The sequence below is a fragment of the Dendrobates tinctorius genome, unplaced genomic scaffold (assembly GCF_039654945.1).
Source record: "Dendrobates tinctorius isolate UK_male_01 unplaced genomic scaffold, ASM3965494v1 ptg000166l, whole genome shotgun sequence".
Taxonomy (NCBI): domain Eukaryota; kingdom Metazoa; phylum Chordata; class Amphibia; order Anura; family Dendrobatidae; genus Dendrobates; species Dendrobates tinctorius.
Genome location: NW_027361833.1, coordinates 8,312,053 through 8,326,496, shown reverse-complemented (window position 1 = coordinate 8,326,496; position 14,444 = coordinate 8,312,053). Strand labels below are relative to the sequence as shown.

Below are 14,444 nucleotides of genomic sequence, written 5' to 3'. Positions count from 1 at the left end.
GAAAGAGTGAGTGGACGTGAGTGGAGATGGTGAAAGGTGAGTGGAGTGTGTGTGTTGAGGGTTAACATGGAAAGAGGTGTGCGGTGACGTCACCGGTTACAACTGGACGGAAGTTGTTACAACCGGAAGTTGCTTAGGGCATTTATTATTATAGATGACTCCTTAAACTAAGTCTTTGACAACATAATTAAGTGCAATCCCCAACCCCTCTATCTCCAAGACTATTCTATTGTTCTGCAACGTTTACTGCTATATTAAGATCGAATTAAAACCAAATTACAAACTTTGGTCTTCTTGCTGACATCTCCATTAGAGTACTATGTTTAGCCCCTCGTAAATATCTTAACATTGAAGTTTGAACAATAACTTTCCTATCAATTAAAAGAACTTTACTTTTGATATGAGTATACTATATGTGACCGCCGGTTTTGGTGACCACATATCTCTTTTCTGGTATAGTAGCTATATATCAAGCAATGAGAGTGCCAACAAAACATAACCTTTATTAATCTATACTAAAAGGAGCCATGCTCATGTAATGTATATGACATGCTACTCATAATCCCCCCTGAATGTTTGATTCCCCTTCCTCTAGCGCTTTTCCCCTTGGTCTACCAAGGATATGGATGAGGCCTTTCTTTTTTTTTACCTGCACTGTTTTCACTTTGGGCACTTTCACTTTTCAAGCACAGTGATTTATATTTTAGTACCTAGCATTTACATTTTTAATATTTCTACCTCTATATGTTACATGTGTTCATATGTTCGTATGAGTATAGCTCCTTTTAGTATAGATTAATAAAGGTTATGTTTTATTGGCACTCTCATTGCTTGGTATCACTTAACTTTTGATCTCATAGACTTTTGCAAGATGCAATGAAACAATATAGAGGAATTGATTACAGTAGTAATAAATAATGTAGTAATCTACTTTACAGTAAATCTGTCAAAATATTATTTAAAAAGCACATATACTACAAATGTGTGCCAGTGCCAGCTTCACTTCTGGGTCATTCTGCTCTCTCATGTCAGAAAGAAGTGTGGCAACAAGAAGTATGTGCTTCAACTGGACAGTGTCAAGATTTGCAGCAGTGGAAGGATGACATAGCTAATGTCATCCATTTCCATTAAAGTAGGAAGGCAGGCTATTAAACTGAGCACAGACAAGCAGTGCCCATCGGACCATACTGCAAACAGCACAGGAGAAATGCAATGTACAGTTGTAACTTAATCATATTTTTAATGACCGAAGTTTTGTTTCAGAAAACCCCTATCCCCAGACAAAGCTTGTTTCTTTTAAAACCCTTTCCGATTCCAGTGCTGAGTCTCCACTATTATTGACTGGTATTTGCTATTTTTGACAGAATTGCAGCCAATAGGCGTGCTCAGTGGCTCTGCTTGGATCTCCTGAGCTGTCACTGATTGGCTGCAACGCTGTTGACATGGCGTCAGCACTGCAAATAATAACAGTCATCAGCGCTGCTTCCAGGGAAGACAGTTTTCTTGAAACCAGAAAACCCATTTAATGCATATGAATGTCATAGAGGAGGGTAAGCCACCCAAGGACCTCCAATCAGTGACTCACAGTGGAGAGTCACTAATGTCCTTCTGTAGTATAAAAGCAACTTAATACAGGGCAAAATGCAAGTTACCCAGAAAAATTAGCTGATTGCCGGGGATTTTGAAGCTGAATTCGGTGATTGCAGCAGGGACTCTGAGAATAAAAGGAAATCTGTGATGTGATGGCCTCTTAAGTAACACTACTATATATTCTCCTAGGAGCCTCAGTGGTAACATTTGCATTGTGCATTGCTCATGTGTGATGCTAACACAATTTGCTATATATCCAACTACACTTAATATAAATATTAATTCACCTCAAGATCATAAACATTTTCCTCCATGCATCAACTTAAAAGAAAATTAAAAGAAGCCTAGGTAAAAACAAGGCAGAAACTGCACCTACATATGTTAGGTAGGTGATTTTATCATTAGAATTTGTGAAAAACACTGCAAAAAAGCTGAAAGAATTTGTATACTGCAAATTTGAAACTTTCAAATCTGCAAGGAAAAAATAAGCAATGTGTGCAAGAGACTTCAGAAATCTTAGTTTTTTGGCAGAACTGCAAGGAAAAAAAACAACAAAAATACAGTAAATACTTAAGTACAAATACCTTAATTAAGCAAGCATCAACTGTATGGCCCTCCCTGGCCCAGCCTTACAGACAAAATGACTCTCCTATCTGTCACTGCCTACCAACTAAATCTCTATTCTTCTGGATTTCTCACACAGTAGTCTTTCTCACTTTTGTGGTGCCGCATCTGTTCAGTTTATTTAGTGTTCATGGCTCTCTACGTCTATGGCTAAGCTGTGAGCTGTGAAGTGCTTTAACTATCCAGATTCACCACAAACCGGCAGCTGCATTTTCTGCTTCTGCTTTTATACAGGCTATGATAGTCCCTCCTAATGTAATGTGCTATGCCATGTGATGTGATAGTCACAAAGCATTACAGAGATGCCCACTAAGCTACACATGAAGTCATATGATCCTTCATAGGCTGATTCAATCTTCTGCAATGTGTAAAATTATGACAACCACATTATAATAATAATAATAAATTTTATTTCTATAGCGCCAACATATTCCGCAGCACTTTACAATTCAGAGGGGACTTGTACAGATGACAGACATTACAGCATAACAATAATCACATAGATTATAACAAATACCAAGAGGAATGAGGGCCCTGCTCGCAAGCTTACAGTCTATGAGGAAAGAGGTAGACATGAAAGGTGGGTGGTAACAATTGCCCTGATTGTATGGACCAGCCATAATGTTAAGTGTGTAACAGTACAGACACAGAGGGCTAATGGATGCATAAAGCATGTGGGAACATGATGCGGGGAACCTGGTTATGGTGAAACTTTTGGCTGTGCCACACAGGGATAGATTAGGTTAATGTGTTGAGGTGGTAGGCCAGTCTGAATTAATGCATTTTCAGGGCACGCTTAAAATTGTGGGGATTGGGGACTAATCATATTGACCTGGGAAGTGCATTCCAAAGAATTGGCGCGGCACGTGTAAAGTCTTGGAGACGGGAGTGGGAGGTTCTGACTATTGAGGATGCTAACCTCAGGTCATCAGCAGAACGGAGGGCGCGGGTAGGGTGGTATACTGAAACAAGGGAGGAGATGTAGGGTGGTTAGGCGTTAGGCATTTATCATGAAGTCAATCACATAGTATTTCAATTTGCTTTGCAAAGCAAATTTCAAAAAATTTTACAGCAATTATATTTTCAATAAATCAATGTGCTCATCTGTAATCAGTACATAACTTAAATCTCAATACTTTAGAATAACCCTTCTGCAATTTACATTAGACAGGATGATTAGTATTTCGAAGAGTAAAATAAGAAAACCATGTTGCTGCGTGTTTGTCAGCTTGGAAACACTGATTAACATAATTTGCTAAATGCATTTCTTTGACTAAGTGATGTGCTGAAATGTATCCACCTTAGGTCACATCAGGATACCCTGTCAATAATGGATGAAGCCTCCTTAGATAGAGAGGCACAGTGTAGCCCTGGTCATGGATGGATACAGTAACCAGTACACATTGCTGAGCCTAGGTGGCCTGCCATTGAGAATTACACCTACTACATTGGAAGTGAGCGTACAATATGTGAGATTATATAGTAACTCTGGATAGTACTGGCCCTGCAGAGATACAGTAGGGTTGTAATTACTTTGGATCAGGCTTGGCATGTACCTTGCTGAGAACAATTTTAACTCTTTGATTGCATAGCTGAAATTGACTTAACCATTATTTCCTATATAACTAACTTTAGGCTGAGTTTTCAGCAAGGTGCATCACTATGGGGGATTACATTTTAGCAACTTTATCCAGAGAAACTCACACAGTCAAAACCAATTCTAAGCCTTTTTTTCCTCAGCCTTTCACCTTTGCTAGTTCTGTTGCCTCAAGCTTTACAAAATCTAGCTGATCCTATGCTTTCCCCTTCAGCTATGCTGTAGGGAATGGATTTTACAGGTACGCCATTACAACACCAACACGATGAGCAACATGCTTTAGCATTCAGTGAGAGTGTGAAGGAGTCAGGATTATCCTGGTATTTTCTGCAAACCTGGAGATAATAAGGCTGTTATAGACGCTATATTCACCTTTTTTCCATTTCATTATGACGTTGTACAATAATATACTCCTCATAGCATCTAGTTCGTAAATGATTTGCTTAGTCTCACCTTGGAAAAAAAAGGTTTAAGCATTTCCAGATGAAACAATATTAACCAGAACAAAATTTGGGATAAATGTGTAGATTTGCTATGAATTTGACCATAAGTATTGTAAAGGACGAAATCTGTGGTGAACGCCCACAGCAAATATTGACATTGTGTCAATATTTTTAAATGTACACCACAGGTTCCCTGTAGATTCCACTCAGATTTTTGTGATACAGTATGAGGATTAGATCTGGTAAAATCTCATCAATTTTGCTGCTCTTTAATACGCTGTGCACTTTCGACACACAAAATCTAGGAAAATCTTTAGGGCATATTCACATGGGGCAGATATGCTGAATATGCAATAAAGAAGTTTTCAGGGAAAATATAGAAATAGTTCTCTTTCAAGTATTTTTATCAAGGTTCAGGGTTCAATTCCTAGCAAGGACAAAATCTGCAAAAAGTTTATTTTTCTTTGCATTTTTGCTTGGGATTCTTCCCAAAATCCAAAGATATATTGTTAAGGAATTTAGATGGTGAACCCCAATGAAGATAGTGATGATGATGATGATGATGTCTGTAAAGCTCTACGTATTATGATGGCACTATATAAGTAAGCATAATAAATAATGATAATAACGATTTGGATGGTCGATCTAAGAATTAAGAGGTTTGAGGAGCACCACTATTTTTTCAGGGTTTATAGTGGGAAAGCAATTTCAGCTTACAGTATGTAGGTAGCACTTCTAAGAATAGGATTTTTTTTGTGTTCTCATAAAATCCATCTAAAGTGGTTGCCTCATTTTCTTTGGCAGGAGCACAACACTCAGTGCTCTCTTGCTTGATTAACAGTTTAGATCAGTGGCATCATTGTACTCTGATGTTGTAGCATGATGCAATTTTGCCTCTGCAACAGTTGAGTGCAACGACATCGGAACTGGCTGGGCATGGCAGCTAACGGCATGCTTTATCAATCCCTGCCAGCTTCAGCACAGTGCTTACAAGCTCTATTATAAAGATCTTGTAAGTACTGTGCATGCTTGGACAACAATGCTAGATCACATTGGTGGCTAATAACCTTGGCACGAGCAGGAACCAAAAAAACAGGGGTGGTGTGTTATTAATTTTAATCCAATTATTCCCATTAGTGAAAATGGGATTAATCATTTCATACATATTGTAAGCTGTGACACATTACATGTCTTATCCCCAAAAATACATTTCATCAACTCTTCATCCTTATCATCTATATTTTGGAAATAGTCTGAGTTTTTGATACTAAAGGGTATTAATTTACAGGCCAGTTGAGCACCACACCATGAGCTGCAGCTTAGGCAGAATTTATTTGGCTGCTTACATCATAGTTACAGGGTGCACCAATGACACTGAATTAAGATCATGTTGGCAAATCAGTCTACTTTCACAGTTTGGCAGAGAAGGAATATATTGATTTATTAAATGTATCTTGGCTCTTCAGCAGTAATTGTTTTATAATCTCTTTGCTCAGTGAAATATTTTGTCTGGTATCTCGTAGGGAACTTATTAAGGTTATTTGTTTCAAGTATGAAAGTGTTTTATTAGGTATCAAGCAGCCAATTACAAAGAAAGGCTGTTTATGTACAATAACATGGCAATAATACGTCTCGCCTGTCTGCTTGCACCCCAGTATGTGATTTAATAATACATATAACAGCATATTGTTTTAGAACATGGACCACATACCCTGAGATGATGTAAAGATGTTTCTTTTGTTTGTCCTTAGTAACATTTTTACAGTTTTCTGATACATCCTGCTACAAAATCCAACAAGGCTGTTACCACATTTATGCTGACGCATGCACGGCATCAATTCTTAGTCAAGTTGCATAGTCCGGAACTTTTGGGCAACTTGTTTGCAACTTTTTAGAGCTGCGGTACACTGTAGAAAAACGCTGTAAAAAAACGCAAAGATACAGAGGACAGTCATATGTAAGTAATATTGAAAGGTACAGAGGCAAAGTCATGTGGAACGTGGAACCAAAATCTATGTGTGCTGAGCTGAGCAACCAGGTGGCGATGTGCAGTTCAGCCCCAGTAACCGGCACTAAATGCGTCGCCACAATGCAGCACTGCCTAATTCTTTCATTTATGCAATTTATCGAAATATCTCTCTAAAGTGGTATCAATACTTTACCTAGAAGAAAATATCATAAATGCAAACTATAGGAATATGAGTATTACACACATTCTCAATGTAATTTTTTATAGTAGTCAGAGTCCTGATTTCAGAAATAGCTGAAATCCCCCTACTAGAGTCATAGAGATGAATAATAAACCCTGGGAGACCTAAACGAAATGTGTAAAAATATATCTCCCATAGTGGTGACTGTAAGCCGACATAATATTCTGATTTAGGCACTTGCTCATGCATTGTAAGCAGGTTATGTTTTCCATATACAGGGGCAGACATAACATTAGTGCAACCTGTGTACCCGTACTGGAGCCAAACGGTATGGGGGCTTATTTTCATCTCCGAAATAGTAAACAGCTTCTGTCACAGTCACATTATTGGGCTACAAATGTTCTTCAACAGGGGCCATCTTCTTTCGGTGTCTGGCGCTGCTCCTATAGATTTATATCAAAATCATTGCGTTCCCCTTCACCTAATAGCATAATTGTATATATTTTAAGTTTCAGTCAGATGGACAGGAGTCTTAAAGATAATCTGTCAGCAGGATTATGTATTCTGAGAACAGTATAAGGGGCTGAGACACAGATTTGAGGAATGTGTCACTTATTAAGCTGTGTGCTGTTTCAGACAAAAAAAAGGTTTCATCACTATGAGATTTTCACTGTCTGGACTACAGCTCCCATGAACCCTGGCCTGACCACACCCCCTCCTCTGATAAGCAGCTTACTTTCAATAGATAATGTACACAGAAAGCTGTGGTGTGGGCAGGGTTAGCTTTTGAGCTCTGCTATATGATACATCTAAAAACTCTGATTATGTCAAAACTGCAGCACCCAGTAAACTATGTGATACAACGCTGTAATCAGGGTCTCTTTTCCTACGTTATGCTGCTCTCAGATGAAGTAGCAAAAACCTGGTGACAGATTCCCTTTAACTGCATAACTGTTGGAAGATAAAAAAAGAATTTCAACCTTTGTGTAGGTATAATGAAGAATAGGATTTTGAATCTTGATAGATTGAAAAAGAATATAACCTTTAACAATCACACATGAGAACTAGTTCATGAGTGGGCAATGCAGATGTTGTCTTTAGTCACCCATTTAGAATATCGTTACTGACTGAGCTTTAAGTGATTGCTATCCTTATATACTGTCTAGTGGTAAATCAAAAACACATTTTCTTTTCATACTCAGACACTGAGGCTTTATTACACTTTAAGAAGGTTGCCAAGCATCCGTGCCCCATATGGTACAGAGGGAAATTAATAAGCATAAGAGTTAAACACTTACGTAGAATCATGGCAGTCATACTTTTATTTGTTCATTTTGAGCATATTGAACCTAATCCTCTATTCTAAAGAGACACATGCTTCTCCTCTAAGTACTGAATGTGTCTGCCACTCAGCAAGGCAATGGACATTCATAGTTGATTTCTTAGCAGCACAGAAAGTAGCCTGGAGGGAAATTGTTCAGAATGCTGACTGCAAGTGAGCGCGGCTGTTTTTCACTGCTCAAGTGATCAACAATCCTAGAAGTCTTAACTGAAAACTGAAAACCAGCATCCTTTGGAAATTGCAGATCACATAGAAATTATTCTGCATAAATTAGAGCCAGGAGCAAACAGTAGTTTCTCCTGACATGTATATGTATAGCATTTACACCTACAATTTAGAAAATTTTGCAATGTGAAAGCTCATTTTTTAATCTCAAATAGATAAAGAACTCTTTGCTGATTAAAGGGAACCTGACATCTTTAAGAAACACTATTTGCATGGTAATCTGGTAAACCCCTAGCTATCCCTGCTCCCTGGATTACTTCTGATGGTGAAGATGCTGGGACCAAGTGCCTTGCTGAGCTTCTAAATCAGCCCTTTTTTGTCACCTCTCCCACCCAGGGAAGAGGAGAATTGTAGTGTATAACAATACACTAACTAGAATAACAAGTGTTGAAGTACAGGGATAAATTAAAATATCAATCATACAAATATGCACTTAGAAACAACAGAGTGGAATACTTGGAAGTAAAGGAAGGAAAAAACAAATAGGATAGGATGAGGATTTGTACACAGACAAATCACCAAGCAGCAATTTTCTGAACAGCACTCCAAACTCCTCCTCAAACAGCCAACATCTTCAACTCCAGAGCCAGGCAGTGTGAAACTAGCACTGGCAATCCCTGCTTGTCAGAGGTGAGTATATATAGCAGAGGGGAGTGGCCAACACTGAATAGCTGAGACAATCACACAGGAAAGTTCCAGGAGCTCAAACCAATTAAACCCTGCACTGCTAGCATAAACCTGTACTGTTTAATACGATGGTGAAATGCTTCTAATAAGTGCAGGAGTAGACACAGCAGTCTACTGGTCCCTCTCTGTCGTGGTAAACCCATCGCAGTATGCTTCTTTCTTACTATTGTAGACATACTGCTCATCCATGGGCCCAAAAAGTTCCAGCTTTTTATTGTTCCACAATACAGAATCTTCAAATTTCTGTTTCTTGCCTATTGAAGCTAACTTTTCCTGGACTTTCTTGTGAGTAGATGTGTATGACTTGAAGTACAGCCATTGTGATCTTTAGCGCCTTACTATCCAATTTGAAACCTCCATGTCTTCTACCATCACATTTTGCCGCAGGTTTTTTACAGTTACTTGATGGTTTTTGATTAACTGACTCCTCAAAGATCTGGTGACAGTCGATAGTTTCCTCTTTCTGCCATGACGAGGTTATAGCTGGTATTCTTTCAAGACTGGATTCAGGCAAGCATATGAAAAATCATCTGATTTTCATCTGGGAAACTCAGACATTTTTAATATGATTTGCCATCCGCATTCCATCTGTATACTGTTCTAGTGTCATCCGTTTTGGTCTCCAGTACCATCTCTATGCTGATGACACCCAATTATACGCTTCTTCTCCTGACATCACGCCAGCCTTTCTAGAAAACACCGGCGATTGTCTAAACGCTGTGTCTAACATCATGTCCTCACTATATCTGAAACTGAACCTGTCAAAGACTGAACTCCTTGTGTTTCCTCCCTCTACTAATGTACCTATACCCGACATTGCCATTTCTGTGTGTGACTCCACTATTACTCCCCAGCAACATACCCGCTGTCTTGGGGTCATACTTGATTCCGAGCTTTCCTTTGCCCCCCACATTCGATCACTGGCTCACTCTTGTCATCTGCACCTCAAAAACATTTCTAGAATTCTACCTTTTCTTACCTTTGAGTCTGCAAAAACTCTTACTGTTTCTCTTATTCATTCTCGTCTCGACTATTGTAACTCTCTTCTAATCGGTCTCCCTCTTACCAAACTCTCCCCTCTCCAATCTGTCTTGAATGCTGCAGCCAGGATCATATTCCTCACCAATCGTTACACGGATGCCTCTACCTTGTGCCAGTCATTACACTGGCTACCATCCACTCCAGAATTCAGTATAAACTTATTACCCTCACCCACAAAGCCCTCCATAGCTCAGCACCACCTTACATCTCCTCCCTTGTTTCAGTATACCAGCCTACCCACGCCCTCCGTTCTGATGATGACCTGAGGTTAGCATACTCAATAGTCAGAACCTCCCACTCCCGTCTCCAAGACTTTACACATGCCGCGCCAATTCTTTAGAATGCACTTCCCAGGTCAATATGATTAGTCCCCAATCCCCACAATTTTAAGCGTGCCCTGAAAACGCATTTATTCAGACTGGCCTATCGCCTCAACACATTAACCTAATCTGTCCCTGTGTGGCACAGCCAAAAGTTTTACAATAACCAGGTTCCCCGCATCATGTTCCCACATGCTTTATGCATCCATTAGCCCTCTGTGTCTGTACTGATAAACACTTAACATTATGGCTGGTCCATACAATCAGGGCAACTGTTACCACCCACCTTTCGTGTCTCCCTTTTTGTTCCTCATAGACTGTAAGCTTGCGAGCAGGGCCCTCATTCCTCTTGGTATTTGTTATAATCTACTGTATGTGATTATTGTTATGCTGTAAAGTCTATTGTCTGCACAAATCCCCTCCGAAACGTAAAGTGCTGCGGAATATGTCGGCGCTATAGAAATAAAATGTATTATTATTATCCGTGTGTCTGTTTTTTACATCCGTGTAAAGTGCTTGTGGCATCTGTACTTACAGTATATCACATAAAATGTACATAATCCAATATAGGCTTATATGTTAATAATGGCACTGTATCCACAAAAATCAGATGCTGTATGGATGATCTGTATGGAATTCAATTTTTTTTGCACACCTGTAGACTTCAATAGGCAAGTATCATTTGAAATACAGAAGCTTGCAAGCTGCAATGTTTTCATGCAGATACTCAAAGGTGCTGTGAATGTACTAGTAGCTGAATATTCAGAAAACTAAGAAGAAAACCTTACTATACCTTGGTCTAAAGTCATTTTTAAGTGTTAGCTGTTTTATATAAGAAGTTGACATTTGTGCCTGTAATAACAAAAAAGTAGATATTTGCAGAGCATGAACTTTAAAAGTAAGAAAAACATATTGAAGACAAGTAAAAAGCAAACAAACAGAAGACTCCATTGTATCTGCTTCCCATACAAGGCAAGCAGTGAATGTAATTATTTTGTCACAAGCTATTGCCTTTCTACAATTTGTGTGTATTCTATACCATACAACAACTATTGATTGCTTCATCTTAAATGGAAGCTCTAATTGCAATTCACTTCTGAATCATTTGACATTCATTTACAATACAGTAAGTTCATAATGAGCATTGTATTGTGCCTTCTATGCCAATAACACCTAGGAGGGTATGACTGGCAGGAAGGAGGAATTAATGATAAAAAGCTTTGCTGATGATTGCAATTTACAAGACAACGGTTCATCGTACTCTAATATAGGAGCCGTTTAATTTAGTAAAATGTGATAAATCAGTGTATTGCTGTTTGATGAAAGGGTTTATTAAAGGGGAAAAGTCTTTATGTTGGAGAACACTGCTGGAAAATAAAATCTGTTATAACTTACACGAAACACAATAGCGCTAGTTTGTCTAATATCAAATGAATAAGCATTCAAATAAAAACATGTTAATTAGAGTAGATTTCAGGTTATTGCAAATCATGACCTAGTCACTGGATAGGTGACAACTGTTAGATTTATTGGGATCCAACTACCAGGACCCCCACTGATCACTAGAACAGAGTTCCCAGACACAGCGCGCTCGGCAATGTACATCAGTGCTTTAGAATTAAAAAGGAGCAGAAGGTGCCATGATCAAACTATCCTTTTTCCTACATCTCCTGCTGGCTGTGGTCTAGCATTCTACTGAACAGTGGAGGTCCTATCGATCAGGCTCCTACCAGTGTAACAATGGTTACTTGTTACCACCAGAATACTCCTTTAAAGGGAACCTATACCCAGAAAAAATGCTAATAACCTGCAGATGTGGGGTTAATCTGCAGGATAATAGCTTCCTGCCCTCCGCTCGCACTTAGCTGACCGCTATGGGGAGAAAATTAACTTTCAGCGTTCTGGTTTCAGTCACGAGGCGACGCAGGTTTAGTCCACACCCCTGGCCTTGACTGACACTGACTCTACATTCTTGCCGATTGTCGGTCAGGGCTGGGGCGATCAGAAAAGTGTTGGAAGACCTATATAGACATTAAATCGTCTACCACCAAACTCCACTGTACCATTACTTCCCTTGTTGAAGAAAGAGTTTGTGCTCCTGAGTTGCTCACGTCCATTGGTCTTCTGTTCCTACATGAAATTGTGCACAAAAGAAAAGCACACCTCAAGTAAAAGTAGAAGAGTGTCACAGACTTTTTGAATGCCATGGGAGCTCAGATTACTAACCATAGGTAAGGTAAGAGTTTTGAGAGTTGAGAACTTTTATATTCTTTTAATATGTAAACATATGTTGATAATACTGGGGTTTCAAACAAGTAGAAATAAACATACCGTATTAAAACCAACATTGGATTGCTTCTAGGTAAAATTAAAAGTGCAAATATAAAGTTTCTTTATTAATAATGTCATTTACCTTGTCTTTATTTGATAGGCCTTCAGAACAGAAATAGCACCAATAAAAAATAACGTAAACCAAGTGAATGACCTTGCACATCAGTTCAACGCCACCGATATCCAGTTATCTCCTTATAATATCAGCCGGTTAGAAGAGCTAAACACAAGGTGGAAGCTTCTACAGGTAAAATGCTTTCTTCTTGCTTAACTTGTCTTTATGTGTAGGCAAACTGGGTCAGGAGAAGATCCACCTGACCCCTGTAGAAGTTTTTGTCTAAGGATATGTAGTCTATAAATGGTAATATAGTTTGTTTGGTTTTATAGACAGTAAATTGCCCCTATGGAAGTAATTCAAGAGTTGACCAGTCGTGTAGGTGGTCCAAAGATGTACATATGTCCATTCAATATACACTGCAAAATCTAAAATCTGGTAACAAATGAAGGATCAGTTGGTTAGATGGTTGCAAATGTGGATTAATAAAATGATTCTGCTTTGTGCTTTATTCGATATCACGGAGTATTATCCCGAAATAAACACTGTGATCATACTGCTTAATTTCCAACAGCAATGTAAATGATTATTCTTAATATTGCATGTCATGTTTAAAGCCTTTTCAAAACCTTAACTCACTGCAAAGAATGTGATAATAATAACAAAGTCCTAGTAAATCCTTATCTGCTCCATAACCCTCTGGTATGAAAGGTACAATGCAGAGTTTAAAAGAAACATAGTCCTTAATTGTTGTTTTTATGAGTTGGGTGAGTGTTTACTGAAATAGACACATACCTGAGCTTCTGTTAAGGGGAATCTGTCAGCACTCAGCCGGTTTTTGCTACCTCATTGTCTATTGACAGTGAGCTGCTTATCAAAGGAGGGAGTGTGATCGGTCTAACAATCACTGTGAGCTGTAGTCCGGGCTGTGAGAGTCTTCTGGTGATAAAACGTTCATTTTGAGTAAACAGCACACAGCCAAAAAAGTGACAAATTGCTGAAATGTGTGTTTCCACACCTATCTCTTCTTGTCTTCAGATTACATAGCAACAGTCCGGTGAGAGATTGCCTTTAACAGTATTTAGAGATATACTTTACAGCAACCACATGGTCCATAGACAGCAATAGACTGATTCATTGAACATAATTTTACCTCTATATAAGTCACTAGTGCGACCACACTTAGAATACTGTGTACAGTTCTGGTCTCCGGTGTATAAGAAAGACATAGCTGAACTGGAGCGGGTGCAGAAAAGAGCGACCAAGGTTATTAGGGAATTAGGGGGTCTGCAATACCAAGACAGGTTATTACACTTGGGGTTATTTAGTTTGGAGAATCGAAGGCTTAGGGGTGATCTTATTACAATGTATAAATATATGCGGGGACAGTACAAAGACCTTTCTAATGATCTTTTTACTCTTAGACCTGTGACGGGGACAAGGGGGCATCCTCTACGTCTGGAGGAAAGAAGGTTTAAGCATACTCACAGACGCGGATTCTTTACTGTAAGAGCAGTGAGACTATGGAACTCTCTGCCATATGATGTTGTAATGAGTGATTCACTACTAAAATTTAAGAAGGGACTGGATGCCTTTCTTGAAAAGTATAATATTACAGGGTATATACACTAGTCTCCTTAATATTGCGTTGATCCAGGGAGCTAGTCTGATTGCCGTATGTGGAGTCGGGAAGGAATTTTTTTCCCCAATGTGAAGCTTACTGTTGCCACATGGGTTTTTTTTGCCTTCCTCTGGATCAACATGTTAGGGCAAGTTAGGATAGGATATGGGTTGAACTAGATGGACTTAAAGTCTCCCTTCAACCTTAATAACTATGTTACTATGTTACTATGTTCTATGCAAAGGTTAATAGTTATGTTCTGTAGTATATGAAGAGGTCATTTTGGGTATTTGTTCTGGGATAAGGACAGTTTGAGCTGTGACCTGTACATATCGTGAATAATGGTTCTTTTCCTGTGCTATCTACTGTATATATATATATATATATAGAGAGAGAGAGAGAGCTCTTATCAGTATAA

General features: G+C 38.8%; 1 protein-coding gene across 8 annotated transcripts in view; it reads left to right on the top strand.

Moving 5' to 3' along the window:
• Positions 1-14,444, top strand: part of DMD (dystrophin) — a 3,834,938-nt gene that overhangs the window by 3,113,454 nt on the left and 707,040 nt on the right. For all 8 annotated transcript variants that reach the window (XM_073550686.1, XM_073550687.1, XM_073550688.1 and 5 more), the window contains one exon: positions 12,451-12,597. In XM_073550686.1, coding sequence (XP_073406787.1) covers positions 12,451-12,597 — 147 coding nt within the window. The remainder of the gene's footprint in view (positions 1-12,450; positions 12,598-14,444) is intronic.